The sequence below is a fragment of the Sciurus vulgaris genome, assembly GCF_902686455.1.
Source record: "Sciurus vulgaris genome assembly, chromosome: 15".
Lineage (NCBI taxonomy): Eukaryota > Metazoa > Chordata > Mammalia > Rodentia > Sciuridae > Sciurus > Sciurus vulgaris.
The window spans coordinates 18298665-18314254 of NC_136476.1; the positions used below are offsets into that span (position 1 = coordinate 18298665).

The following is a 15590-nucleotide window of genomic DNA, read 5'->3' on the forward strand; positions in this document are numbered from 1 at the left end:
AGATAGGGAAATGAAGAGAATGTTCCTAGTGAACAGAGAGCTGCACTGTACCAAAGGTGCATTATTCTAACAGTATTTTCCCTCCAAAGACTTTTTTATCATGATTTATTATTGCACATGCATGGAAATTTCATTTCCTTTGAACCAATATTGTGATTATGAGAAGGCAGTGATAGCTGGTCATATATGATTTTAACCCAGAATACATAAAATTTCTTTTTAATACTTACATCAACAGAAGAAAAAGCCATTTTCACTGCAGAAAGTGGTTTGGTCACTTCTGCATGTGCTTTATCACGAACTGTTAGCCATTCAGCTGCTTGACTGTTTGTTAGTGTATTCATCATTGGCCATGCACAGTTGAGAAACCTTAGAGTAAAAGGACCCAGAGAAGCTGGTGGTATGCTCAATATCCTTCTCTGTGAACACCTGTCATGTGTTCATCAAACTCAGATTTGTACACTAAGGTGTAAGTGTACCTTTAAGGCAATTTGTATCTGTTGTCTTTTCTAGAATTCTTATAAAGGAAACTGAGTTACACTGTTCTTATCCATGTGTTGCATTGAATCCAATGTTTTGCATTTTCCATAATCCTGTGGAGACCACTTAAGCAGGTGACCCTCTTGTTCAGGGCATTATCTATCAAGGTTTGAATGGCAATGTATAGCTGTTATTGGGAAACTTCTTACACTTAAGTACAGTCACTGTTTTCAGGATTAATGAGAGGAAGTCGCAATTTTTCAAAACAGGCTCAGAATAATTTGAAGTGGAATTCTCTTTTGAGTGCAGAAGCACTAAAGATTGTTCATCTTTGGTAAACCATGATTATTTTCTTTTAGTGAGTATCAGTTAGAGGTGGATCCATCAAAGAATGGGGAAAATACGATACTTCTGCTTCAGGTGGACTTGGTAGTTTCCAAACGACCTGCTATTCTACTTGGTTTGTCAGGAATGTCTAAAGAAAAACTGTAACCATGTAATGATAACCATGGTGGGTAATTGAGTGGAATATAATGCATGTCAATATTAGAGTCAATCAGATCCCTGGTCTTCCTGAGTTGTCTGCTATTATACTTAGGGAGTTCACTTCCGGTGTCATTTGTAAAATGGACTCTTCAAAAGAACATATGAGAGAAATTCATATATATTGTTCAACCATTTATCATAAATCCCTCAAAATCCTAAGGATTTTGCCTGAATTTTTTAGTTGGTTTAATTGGTTAGTTTTTGTTGTTTTTGCTTTTGTTTCTGTTTTTATTCTTTACATTTCTTGTGTCTGTTTTCAGTGCATAAATTATGCTGTTAAACTATTTTATGATAAAAATAGAGGTCAGAACAGACCCCAAATCTATGTCTATAGCATCCAGTTTCTCTAGAACTAATAAAGAGAACTTCCCATACTTTCTAAAAATTAGCCATGTATTCCAGTTCCAGCTATAATGACAATTCATAAACCCCTAGATTTGGGGTTTATGGGGGAAGTATTGAAAACCAGCTAGTTAATATTTCTGTAGTGAATTGATACAACTCCGGCTCTAGAAGAAAAACATGTTTCCCGGTCAAATAGGTCAGGGAAACCTGTATTTCTTATCTTCCCCTGAATATCACAAAGACAAGTCAACTGTAACTCAGTGCTTCCCAAACTTATTGTACCATGGAGTCCTTTCTCCCTGTGCAATAGCAGTTAATATCTTGCATTCAGGAAATGAGTCCACTCTCATCCTTGAGGTCCAGAAAACTAAGCAAATTGCCCGAAATGACAGTAATGACAGCCAGGACGGAATCCCATTGATGGTTGATAACGTCCCTCAGAATTGTATTGACGGCCAAAGCTTCAAAAAGATTTAGAGATTATTTTTTGCTTGAAATTTAAAGAATTGCTTCTAAAGCACCCAGGATCCTAGCTTAATTTAGAGAGATTTATCTTTCAGCAGATGGAAAATGTGGTCAATTGGCCCATTCAATTTAGTAGTACTCTTTATTCATATACATCAGAAATGGAACCTGAATACTATGCACGAGAACAAAACGTTCATGAGGCTCCAGTCTGAGGGGTGGAGAAGGGAGAACGCCAGTAAGCAATTTTAAAAAAGTAGATATGTAATTACAAATTATGGTGTGTGCTATGAAGAAAATGAGCTACGTCGTGTCAGACTGAACTTAAATGTGCAATCATTTTTTAATTGACCCACATTCAGAAGGGATCAATAGCAGCTGTTTTTATGGTTATCTTTTTGCTCAGTTCAAAACTACTATTTGAAACCACGTGACAGCCTCTCCCCTTCTTGTTTTTTCCAGCCCCTTGCAGCAAAATGAGAGCACAGTGAGCAGGCCCAGCTCTCTCCCAGCCATCCCCGACGCCCACCATGAACCACTTGGAGGGCTCCGCGGAGGTGGAGGTGACCGACGAGGCGGCAGGAGGGGAGGTCAACGAGTCAGTGGAGGGCCGACCTGGAGCACCCTGAAGTGGAGGAGGAGCAGCAGCCGCCGCCGCAGCAGCAGCAGCACTATGCGGGCCGCCACCCGCGCGGGCGTGTGGTCGAGGACCTCCGCGCACAGCTTGGACAGCAGGAGGAGGAGGAGCGCGGTGAGTGCTTGGCGCGCTCCGCCAGCACTGAGAGTGGCTTCCACAATCACACCGACACTGCGGAGGGCGATGTGATCGCTGCGGCCCGCGACGACTACGATGCGGAGCGCGCGCAGGACCCCGAGGATGAGAGCGCGTACGCTGTGCAGTACCGGCCCGAGGCCGAGGAGTACACGGAGCAGGCGGAGGCCGAGCACGCCGAGGCCACGCACCGCCGCGCGCTGCCCAACCACCTGCACTTTCACTCGCTGGAGCACGAGGAGGCCATGAACGCGGCCTACTCAGGCTACGTCTACACGCACCGGCTCTTCCACCGTGGCGAGGACGAGCCGTACGCCGAGCCCTACGCCGACTACGGCGGTCTGCAGGAGCACGTGTACGAGGAGATCGGGGATGCGCCTGAGCTGGACGCGCGCGACGGCCTGCGGCTCTATGAGCAGGAGCGCGATGAAGCTGCCGCGTACCGCCAGGAGGCCCTGGGCGCGCGGCTGCATCATTACGATGAGCGCTCCGACGGTGAGTCCGACAGCCCTGAGAAGGAGGCCGAGTTCGCGCCCTACCCGCGCATGGACAGTTACGAGCAGGAGGAGGACATCGATCAGATCGTGGCCGAGGTCAAGCAGAGCATGAGCTCGCAGAGCCTCGACAAGGCGTCTGAGGACATGCCCGAGGCCGAGCAGGACCTGGAGCGCGCCCCTACTCCCGGTGGGGGCCGTCCCGACAGCCCTGGGCTGCAGGCACCAGCCGGGCAGCAGCGGGCAGCGGGCACCGCGGGCAGCGGCGAGGCGGGACAGCGGTACAGCAAGGAGAAGAGGGATGCCATCTCTCTGGCCATCAAGGACATCAAGGAGGCCATCGAGGAGGTGAAAACCAGGACCATCCGTTCGCCTTACACCCCTGACGAACCCAAAGAGCCCATCTGGGTGATGCGCCAGGACATTAGCCCCACCAGGGACTGTGACGACCAGAGGCCAGTGGATGGAGATGTAAGTCTGTGAGGGTTCGGGCTGGCTCAGCTCCACGTGCGACTGGGAGGGGAGAGGGAGCTCTGTGGCCTTGAACTTCATGGGGAAACGAAGTCATGGGATAAATGGGCTATGCGGGCACTAAGAATCTTTCCATGGTAAGCCTCAAACAGCTTGCACGCAAGCTCTGGTCAGTGAAGCAACACCGGTAGGGAGTTGGGGTTCCAGGCACTTATCAGACCTACAGTGGGATTGCTGTAAATCAGTGGTTTCCAAACTGTACCTGAAGGACTTGTTGAGAGTCAAGATTCCTGGACACATGGCCCCCACTGCCCACTTGCTAATTCAGAAGTTCTGGAATGGGCCCAAGACTTTGTATTTCTAATAACAAATAAAAATCCATCCCGGATTGAGTAAAGAGAAATTTTATTGGAAAGGATTATTGCAAAGGAGAGAAAGGGAATTAGGGATGGGGCCGTAGAAGAACCTTAACATCTGCAAACCTTTCTAGATAAGACCAAAGGGTTTGATTTTACAGGGAAGAATAAGGCTAGAAAGAACAAGGTGTGAGAGAGTGGGATGGAAGAGTGGCTTAACTAAATGTAGATCAGAGAATAATTTTAACCTGCCACCAGACTCTTTGGGGGAAGGGTTTATGCTGGCCCAAGTTGAGGCACCTGAGGGAGGGAGAGATGCTTGACCAAGTTTAGGTTAACAAGCATTTTATTCTGATTAATCAGCAGTTCAGGTAATCATTTATGAGACAAAGAATGGAAGTTTGGAGAGTCTGTGCCTGGCCTTGTCATGGGCAACAGGGGCCATCTGAGATTCTTGTCCAAGTCACTTAGGGAAGGCAGTTTCTTTGCTGTAAGCTGTTTCCCAGAATTCACAATGGGGGAAGGGGAGGCAGGTCTTAATCTTCCTTATTTTCTAGGCAGAGCTCTCAACTAAATATCAGCAGTGTCACTAAAAAGGTCCTAGATGCTGCTGCTGATCCCAGGACCACAACTGGAGAACCACTACCTTAAAGCTATCCTTTAAAGATTCAGGTCGGGCATTGTGGCCTCTTTGGAGGAAATCACGGAAATTCTTCTGAGTCCTTTCCTGCCAGGGTTTTCTGCAGGTGTGTGTGTTTCCCATCTTTCCCTCATTGTGGTTTTCGATAAGTACTAATTTCACTTCTGGTGGTACCTGGCATCCTGCCCACCTCATAGAAGACATGTTTTTGATTTACAGCTAGATTTTACTTCCCCGTGAAGAGCTACACATAACTATTGTTGCCTCTATCAACATTTATTTTTCCATTCCAAATACCTAAGGAATTTGATAATATGGCAAGCTTGGGTGTCACAATCTTATTCAAAATAAATCAAGAAGACTAACCTTTGTCCCTCTACCTTGCCATAAAGATTCTTTCTCCTCCAACTCTCACTTTTTCATCCTCTTGGATAATTTTTAAGCAGTTTCTTTAAAAATGGAGCTTGGAGTAAGAGAAGGGTCAAGAGGTTAAATTCAACTTCATTTAATTCTGCATTTATAATTGTACCAGGCTGTTTCTCTGTGTATCCTTTGGAGTGAAAAACTATTGTTTTGTTGTGAACATTATTCTGTTCATTTTTTTCTAATATGTAAATTTTTGTGCAGGCTAAAGCAGTATCATTTAAGTCAGTGTTTGCTGTCCAGCTGATTGCTAATCTAGCACCTTGTAAGGTTGGAAATGGATAGGGCAGGGAACTGCATCCTCCCCAGCCAGGGGGCAGCATTGGGTCAGTTCAGAAATGCCTGGAATCTCCCCTCTTTTGTAGGCTGCTGAGTCCGTTAAAAACAGGTGTGCTCACATGGAGCATTCTCCTTGACCTCCAGCTGTCTTCGAGTTTCTCACAGCTAGGAGGAATTGCAGCAAGCGTTTTGCAAATGAGGTGGAAATCGAGCAGATTTTCAATAGTAAGGAGCTGGCAAGAGGCTGGGTTGCACATCCCTTTAGAAACTTGAAAACCATCAGAGAAGCTGCAGAAACATTTGGTCCAGGTGCTAGCCTCTCCTGTCAGTCTCCTCAATTGCACCAACTCCTTGAAGTAACCTCCTTAACCATGTGATCCCAGGAGCTTCATGCTGAGTTTCCAGCACAGCCAGTGTAGGACACGAGACAGTTTTTATTCATTTGATCTAGGAAAACAACTTCACTGTCTTGCATGATGTTTTATTCCAAGCAGAATTAATTTAAAAAATGTTGAATGATGCTTTAGGAACCCATACTATCAGAAATTCAACTTGATGCTAAGAAATTGGTGAGTGGGTTCCCTGGGTTATGAATAGTTAATATGAAGCAAAACTTGGGCTTAAACTTGAATTTTAAAATATTCTGCAAGTCATTTTTAAGCCATTTGAATCTGTGGGTTGTATTTCACCTGGCATTCCATATTTAAAAGAAGGACCTTCATTTGCTACCCCTTTGATGGTATTATTCCACCTCAGCATCCAAAAAAATATTTACTGAATGCTCCTTCAGTGCAAGCTGCTGTAGAAAATAGAAAGGTGTCATGAAAAGCAGCGTAATCTGATGTTTAACTGGAAGGTTCTTCTTAAAATGCAAGTTACTGCCCTTCCTTTCCAAACCAGAACACCTGAGATGGAGCCCAGTGATCTGATTTTCTTGTTTTGTTTTGTTTTGTTTTGTTTTATACATTCTTCCTGAGGTTCTTGATTCTGTGAAAATTTGAGACTCATTCCAAGGGGAGGAAGGTTATCATTGGGGCAGTTATCCCATGTAAGGTCTGTAGACTTGAGTTTTAAATCAGTCATTATTAGCACAGATAAAATTTTAACAAAACGGCTGTCCCACAGTGGACATGGTCAGCAGACCTGGAGAAGTGACCATAGAATTCTTGTTGCAAAAGCTGTGCTTTCTCAGAATGGCAAGATTAGAAACTACAATGGAGCAAACAGGAGGAAATTAAGAATACCTTTATTACCACTCACCAGAGAGAATTGCCGAAAGTCAAGTCTGCTTTTAACACTGCTTTTCGTTCCCTCTGAACTTCAGCCCTTTACACGTGGAGCTGACTGGCATTTGTTTGCTGGTGAGTCATACAGAATGAGAAGTTATTGAACTTGTAGATGTTCAGCACCGAATGGAAATAATTTTCTGAAAGTCTGAAAAAAATTCTGTGCTTTGAAGAACAACCCACTTCCTGAAACATATTGATAATGAATGACCCATTCTGAAAAGTTCCCTGCCTGCTGATCTCTCTACAGGCAACATAGTCATTCTGAGTAAAGGACAATCAAGGTAGAGCCAAAGATTGATGTTAGCAAGCACACTATGTATGTTGGAGATTAAGGCTACAGTGAGTGGCGTGTTGTGCAGAATGAAATAATACTTATCTCTGCTTCTTCCTAAAACTATACTAAAAATGATGGTAAAGTAAGAAAAAGAAAAAAAGGAAGCAAAATAAAACAATAAAAACGTTAGTAATTTTGGTAACTGACTGTGCTGGACATGTTAGTAGGCCCAGCATTTCCTGTTCTCCTTTCAAATATAGAGAGGATTGTTCTTCTTCATCCCCTGGAAATTTTGAGGGGGCATACAGAATGTGAAGAGAGCATTGCTCATCCACAAGAGTTATTGAACTTGTGGCTGTTTGGCACTGAATGGAAATAATTGTTTTCTGAAAATTGAAAAAAAGAAATCTATGCTATGAAAAACAACCTGTTTCCTGAAATTCCACTGCAAATCCAGTGACATGTGAGCCCTGACGTGTGTTGTTTCCAGGCAGGAACAGCTAAGATCATGTTTTCTTCTCTAGTGGCAACAAACTTGGGAGTCTCTCGTCAGATGGTTGTGTCACAAGGTGGCAGCACCTGTGCTAGCATAGCTCAGGTTCTGTGGGTGTCCTGCCTGTGTCCTGCATGACCGCAGGAAGGGGCCTCAGCTCTGTGAGACATGTACCGTGAGAGGAAGCAACTTTTGTTGTTTCAAGCCAAAGGGATTTGGGAGGGTGGGAGGCAGTTCGTTACCATGGTGTAACCTGGTCAGTCCTGAATAATGCAAGATGAGGTTTCTGTTTCCTCTATTCTACCAAGTGATTATGAGGATTTGTACTGTAGACTCCCCAGAAAGGCTCAGGAATCTTTGAAATAGCAGATATCTAAGATGGCATGACTATGGGAATGTGGCTGAAAAGACAAGAGGATTATTTTTTTGAAAGGCAGTCATGGGAGGCAGTAGACTTCCCCATGCCTTCTCCAGCCAGGGGTCTCGCCCCTCAACTCCCCACAGAAGCTCTCTGACTTCTGCAAGGAAAGGGTAAGCAAGAGGAGCCCCCATGCCTTCTCCAGCCAGGGGTCTCCCCCCTCAACTCCCCACAGAAGCTCTCTGACTTCTGTAAGGAAAGGGTAAGCAAGAGGAACATGACACTGGAGATGCCAGCCACAGCTGAAAGTGGGATGAGGTGCCTTGGAGAACATAGGGCCTTGCAGTAGGACTGCAGGAATGTCGTAGAATTCTTAGTTATCATACTTAGAACCACCCACCTTGAGCCCCCAGCCCCCAGCAAATTAGAATACTCCTCTCTGGGGAAACAGGCCCCCCAAAAAAGTCCCTGCAGAGATGGATGCTGATGTCTGGGGTTTCCTGACCATTTGGATCCCCACCAGATCTCCCCACAGTGAAGGCCCCTGCCACTAATGGATCTTCCAATAGGCTTTTGGGGACTCACTCTTAAAGATGAATGGACAGCCAAGGATCATCAGATATTTAAAAAACATCTTTTAACATGAAGATAAAGACATGAAAAAAAAGCAAATGGAAAAAGGCACTTGGAGAAATAAAGGCAGTTCTCAGAGCATGCAAGGACTATAAATCTTTTGTAATCAATCTCCTCAAAGGTAGGACAAGCCAAGGGAGCCATTAAATTAGAGGAGAGTGCCATCTTTTAAAAACTCTTTTTTAAAAAAGGAAAGTCTTAAACTAAAAAATGTGGCAGCAAATGTTTAACATTAAAAAGAGAACTTATGTTAGAAGACAAAATTGAAATCTTCAAGGCAGTAGAATAGTTAAGGCAAAAGATGAAAAGTAGTAGAAACAGGTTAAACAGAGGGGACATTAAGAAAGACTATTTCCTAGAGCCAAGCAACATGCCAACCTGGACCTCTGACTAGAACAAAGAAATAGGAAAGACCCACAGAAATATTAGAACAGAAAGAAGAAAGGGAAGACCCTAAGAAGGCTTTCAGAGAAGTAAAAACAAGTTCTATGATCAGGAATCACAATGACGATGGACTTCCTCCAAGCCATGTGAGAAACTGAGAGATCTTCCCAAGGTCTAATTTCCAGTCAGCATGAAGGTAGAAGAAAGAGGTTTCCAGACATGCTGGGTCCCCGATTAGTATATTCTGTAGCCTTTCTCAAGAAACTAGTAGAGGGTTGTTCTCCCCAACTGAGACTATTAGCCAAGAAAAGAGCTAGGAGACGCAGGAAACAAGGAGCAATGCAAAGGAAACACACAGGTGTTGGGAAAGGAGACCCCAGGGTGAGGTCTGTGTAGAAGGCCATGGTAGCAGCCTTTCTGGAAGTCTCTAAAAAGAATGGAACAGAGATACTTCCTGATATGTGTGGACTGACAGGAGTTACAAATGATTTTAGAAGAGTTTGGTATAAATGACTGATGAGCACATAGAAGACTAAGCAAGTTGAAAAACAATTATTTACCTCACTAAAAACAATTATTACAAAAGAAATGCAGAATAGTCTACATGTGGCTCAGTTGGGAAAAGCATAGATGTAATCTTCAGAATGCAAACACTGAATATAGATTAACCAAAAATCATAATGAGAAGTTGAGGAAATATGTAGCATAAAAGAGGTAGATTGTAATAATGTATAGTAGAAGCCAAGAAATAATGTCTAAAATTGAAAAATGAAGACAAGACACTATAAACATGCTACTTAGGAGCATGGAAGTAAATATCAGAAGAAAGTGCTAGAAGCATTGGGAATGGGGAGTGGCAAAGTGCTTTGATTTTTCCATAAGCTGTATAGCATTATTTGTTTTATAAAACTGTATTTTTGTATTTCTTTGCCTTAAATTACGAAACTAAAAGAGTTTAAATCATTAAACAGATCACTCACCATACAAAGAGATAATCTCATTTTACTGTTTTCTTGAAATAGGGAAAACCAAATGGTTCTGTGTTTTGTGTGTACCATTTATAGAAAAGGACTGCTTTATTAACTGTGTTATGATAAGTGTTCTGAGTTTTCCATTTTAATTTCATGTAGTGTTTCTATTAAGTGTGCACACTCACTTGATTTACATTACATGCATAAGAAAGAGAAAAGAAATTTTAAAAATAGGTCAAGGCAGAGCTATGTCACTTAAGGTGAAGAACAGGAATTGGGAAATGGATTTGCACCTAGACAATAAAAAAACCTGAAGTGTTTTGAAGCCATGGGCTTGCTTGTGTGCTTGGCCTTCAGAAACCACAGAACCTTCGGGGGAAGGCTAGCAGCAGGCGGACAAACCACTGAAGAGTAAAGTGGGCTGAGGTCAAGTATAGATGAACTGATTCTCTGCAGACTTGAATAATTATGCAGGTTAATGGTCTTTACTTTAAAAGTGAAATGTTTTTGAGAGCTGCCTTTCACCAGGGTAGATTTAACAGCCTATTCTACAACTTGGAATCCACCGTAAAGTGTCACATCCCCGCCAGTGGGGCATGATGCTCTATATAGTGAAACATAGTTGTCAATAGCAATAACCAAAATGAGCCATTTTTCTATGAGCTATGAGGACCTGAGTAAACAGGGCAACTGTTTTAAAGATGTAATGATCTTACAGCTGCATTTTCAAAATAAAGAGACTTGACCTTGAAATCCCATTTGAAGAGCAAGTGATTCACTTTAATCGTGAACAAGAGGTGATAGGAGGATATTTGCCTTTTTGCTCTCTCCTAGATTTAAAGTATTATTTCCAATGACCCTAACTCACCTTTGGAGTTTCACCTGTCAGTGCAGTGCCAGACAAGCCCTCTTGCCTCTCAGGTATCTCCCTCCTATCCTCAGACCATTGCCATATCTGAATCACCAGAGCAGAACTTGTCCAGTGATCTGCACACCACAAGGCAAGCTCTCCAATGACTTTGTGCTTCATGGAATTAAAAAAAAAAAAAAGTGGGGGAAAGATCAAAGCTCCATTTTTTTCTCTTTGCCTGACCCTACTCCCAAGAGGAATCTTTCTCAACTTTTAATGGATTGTCTCACCAGACAATATACTGTGAAACTGTGCCAAAAAATAATACAACAAGCAACAGGGAAGGAAATGAACAGTTTAGCCAGAGAGAATTTTATCACTTTCCAGTTACATTTTCAGCACACACAGCCACAGTTTAGGTGTCTGACATGCTCACTTAATAAATGGAGGCTCAAGAAATTGCCCAAGAGTCTTCAGAAAAATTGTGTCCTCTTCCTCAACTGGACACTCGGGATATTTCCTATGATGTGGACTAGGACTCCGTCAGAGAGGAAGAGCAGATGCAGGGAGAGGAACAACTGTATCATAGACCATTCAATTCCTTATGTAACCAATTAAATCCTAGGGTCCATTTAGTCCTGCAGAATTATGAAATGTGATTTGTCTATGCACATGGTCTTTAAAATGAAAAATACTCCCCTTACCAGTATAATTGGCAACATGTTCTTAATGCAAAATGAGTTTCTCAGTCCATTTTTTAAAAAAGTTTTTGCTGACCCCTTTCTTGAGAACAGCCATAAAAGAGGATGTCATTTGGATTAGACAAAGACCCCCCCACTTTCCCAAGTCCAGCAGGCAGGTTTTCTTATACTCTTTCTCACACTGAGACAAAAGGCCCTCAGCTCCCTCTTGGTGTGCCTAGTTTACCTCAGTGGTCAAACACTGCCAGTGGGACACCAAAAAATAAGTAATGCCTAAGGATAGGTTGAAGGAGATTTGGGACCAGACTGAGCATTTTGGCCTCTGTTTCTCCAGATAGAATAGCTGAGAATAGACTTTTTTGTGACCTGGAGTAATTAGGAAATGTAATTTGTCTATAAACATGATCATATTTAAAGTAAAACATGCCAGAGCCACTTCTGCTTTCCAGACGGGTCTCCATCCCACAATGACTCCCCTCTGTCCAGTTCTAGTCCATAAAGTCAAGGCCTCCATCCACATATAGATTCCAGGATTCCAACTTCCCTATCTGAATCTCTGGAGGTTGGGCGTTGGCATATGTATTTCTGAGATCCAGTCAGAATAACTACTGACTTAACCTGTGAGCTATAGTTTAACTCTGTTCTTTAGTATCTTATTTTCCATTTTTTTTCACAAGCATTAGCCTGTAGCCTCTATTTCGTTGTCAGTTTACTGGGTGAAAAGCCAGTGTTCCCTCCCATTCTGACACCTCTCTCAGAACAGATGGCACCAATGTGATGCCCAGTGTCCTCACATGTAAATCTTTGCTTTATAGTTGACCTGCTATAATTTTGCCTTGAGTTGGTTGCCTACCTTCCTCTTGGGTTTCAGTTTCCTCAACGGTAAAACGTGTTATTGGATTTCTGCCTCAGGATAATTATGAGAGAAAATGGCTTCGCACCTGTTGAGTCCTCTGTCAAAATGTGAAATAAGAATCACAAGTCTGGTGTGTGAGTTGCCTGAGGAATCAAAGCTCACATACCATTCAGGGTTGGTCAGTAGCAAACTGAATTAGGAGTGTCCTTAGTGTTCTCACTTTCTCTGGGCTAGGCTTCCCCTCTGCTGTCCCTGGCACTCAGGTTCTTATTATGCTGCCTGTCCTGGTCATTCATTCTGATGACCCTGGTTTCTGGCTTCCTCCTTAAGGAACCATCTCCAGCCTTTTAGTTCAGGGCTAGTCTGATTAGATCAAACTTACCTGCTAGTTAGTGATGATGGCAACGTACAACCCCCTTCAGAAAACATTTACCTTTTACTGGCATCTTACTCCCCATTCCAGAGACCAACCCAGAAAAATCACTGGAAGCAGGAAATCAGCACTAACACTTCTCAGTCAGAAACGGGCCACTCTCTTGCTAAGAGAAAGGGAATCAGTCTCAAAATCATGGAAAGTGAGGGCGTGATGTTAACACCTTTCCTGATCATATGCACTTTTGTACCTGAATTTGTTTTTTTGTTTTTTTTTTTTTTAATTTTGATAAAGATGATGTAAGGAAAGTGGAGGAAAAGCCTGGCTTCATCTGGAGCCTTGGATTCCTTGATGTTACTCCATCCCTGCCCTGAATTCAGCATGCAGCCAACATGGATTTTTCTTTTCTTTTTACTGTTGCTAGGAGACTATTGACCAAGGTCAAGTACACATGCTAATTCATTAAGACTTATTAGCAGCTTCTTATCCCATTGACCTCAGTGGTCATGTTGTCAAGCTTATAAGGGCAACTGAAAAGAACTGCCTTGCTGTCTGAGGATTCCATTTTTGTAAAGCCTTCCTGTTAAGGTTTTCTGAACTGAGAGGTTTCCGCTTGTGGGTCTTCACCTGCTTGTGGAGTTCTGGCCTGCCAGAACTTTTCCAGGATCAAGATAGCAAGGGTGGGGTGGAAATGGGATCTGAAGTCTGGTAGACAGAATTGAGGGTGTGTGTGTATCCTGTTGGAGCTTGATTTCCCCAAGTGGATCAGTTCCTAACTGAAATGTGGTATATTCTTAGGAAAGGGGAGGATGATATGACGATAGTCAACTCCATTCTGTGAGTATTTGTGGCCTATAAAGGACTAGACCCCAAGCATTTGTACCTCAGATTGTTCTCTTGACATGCTATGAAAAAATATACAACCCACCACTGGTTCTAAAACTAACTTTGTTCTCTTATATGTTCAAACTGCTTAGAAAAAGCAGGCAGACAGACCTTCTAGTTCAATATCTCAGAAGCTTATGAAGAAGCATAACCTTAGAACCACAGGATCTTCTGCCAGGACAGCAGAAATAGGCCCCTGTGTATTCTGCCAAGTAAACCTCAAAAAAGGATGGGAAGCCACTCCTTAGACAAGTGAATGGAGTCAGAGATATGCATATGCCATGCAAAGAACCACAAAGCTATTGAGTTGAGCTCAATCACTTTGAGTTTGAGCACCTGCTATATGAGAACTAGTGCCTGACCACAAAGCTACAAGGTTTCTCATTCTTTCAGATAACTAGAATCATAGCTATTGTCCCTATACATAAATTGCAAGTTCATCTTATGATGTATTCATACCAGTATTTTTTTAACTTTCCCATAAGGCATTGTGCAAGACCCTCGGAGTACAGCAGTGTCAGGCAGAGGCTCTGCCTGTGCAGTCCAGGCTAGTCCTTCCTGGAGTTGCAAGACCACTAGGCCTCCTCTGTTCTTGAGGCTTTCATATGAATCCTTATTTCATGCCTTAATTTTCTGCTGTCATATAACAAATTGCCCCAAAATGTACCAGCATAAAGCAAACCACACTGATTATCTCAGTCTCTCTTCTTTAGGGTCTCCAGAGGTTGCAGTTGAGGTGTTAGGTGGCTCAATGTCATCTTAAGGCTTTTGTAGGGAAAGATCTGCTCTCAAGTGCACAGACTTATTGGCAGGATCCAACTCCTCTCAGGCTATTGGATGACAGCTTCATTCCCCACTGATTATTGGCCAGAGCCATCCTCTTTGCCATGTGGGCCCTCTCCCACAGCTTGCTTAATAAAGTATGCAAGCCAAGGAGGCCCGAGTCTGATGACAAGATGGAAGTCACAGTCCTTTTCACCCAGCTGCAGAGCAACATCTATCACTTTTGCCGTATTTTATCGCTTTGACTGATAACTGACCCATGCTTCCTCCCCCGGGAGGGGGTTATGCAAGGGTCTACATACAAGGAGGTGGAGATCTTGGGGGGGCCATCTGAGAAGACTGCCTCCCATATTTTGTGTCTCTCATTAGCTTGTGCCAGCAAAGAACTGCTGGGTTTAACACCTTCCAGCCTTGTCTTCCACCCCTGCCAGCCATTTCCAGCTCCCAGGCTGTATGTGTTCTGTCACCTGGTTGACAAGTAGGCAGGTCTGCAGGTCCCAAAGTGACTGATGGAGAATGAAACCAAAGTGGTGTAAAGGGGAAGGTGTGTATAAGACAGCACAGAAGTGGGGCAGGTGGCTACACCAGAGAATGCTGGGACTAGGGAGAGCTGTGGAATTGAAAAAGAGGAGGCACTGTCCTGAAAGAACAAGTATGTCCATGATGAATTATTCTCAAGGGGCCACCAGTGACCCGGAAGTCTGCTGTAAAAACTCACGGTTACGGCAGCTTCTCAACCAGCGGGCTGGTGATCTCCCTGGACTTTGGGGTTAGAGGTGACTTAGCCACCAGGCCTTCAACCCTGTGCAGCCTCATCTGGGGCTCCAGTTGACCCAGTATGTTGTACAAATATTATTGTTTCTTTGTGTGTTGAGATATTTAAAAAAAAAAGTGGCAAGCCCAAGATTAAGGAGTATTGCTGGTGCTGCGGGGACCATTCAGGAAAGAACAGGCCTTGAGGCTGGCTGTTTTGGCGCCCTGATCTCTCCCTTGGCTGTGGATCTTCTCCTTAATGTTCCTTTCTCAGCTTCCTTCTTGCTACTGAATTTTACCATCACAGATGTTATCCATTATTGATGAGGCATGGAGAAGGTGGTGGTGAATAATTAAGTAGGCTTCAGGTGCAGAATGAACATTAAAGGGAAGGAAAAATGAAAACAAAGCAGCCAGGGGAAGAATTCTGAATTCTGTTATGCCAGTAGGGTGCTATGTGTAGAAGCTTTCTATACCTTTCCAGAAGGCCAAGCAGTTGTTGGTTTTGTTTTCTTGTAGTCTGGTGATTTTAAGTCTTGTGTGAACTGGTCACTCTCAGCTAATAACTGGGAAACTTAGTCTTCCCACAGTAGCCATAAAGACTCCAGTGGCCTCAGTGGCCATCACCTGAGTTGCTCCTGAATTCAAACCAAAGCAGTTTTCAAGAATGATAATAGGAATATGGCTTTGCCGTGAGCAAGGGAGAGTTAAATGGA

At 43.4% G+C, this 15590-nt stretch overlaps 1 protein-coding gene across 1 annotated transcript in view; it reads left to right on the plus strand.

Annotated features, from left to right (window-relative positions):
- Positions 1 to 15590, plus strand: part of APBA1 (amyloid beta precursor protein binding family A member 1) — a 149094-nt gene that overhangs the window by 74742 nt on the left and 58762 nt on the right. The window contains 2 exon segments of the mRNA XM_079112980.1: positions 2299 to 2444; positions 2446 to 3573. Of these exon segments, the coding sequence (XP_078969106.1) occupies positions 2367 to 2444; positions 2446 to 3573 (1206 nt within the window). The 5' untranslated portion in view covers positions 2299 to 2366.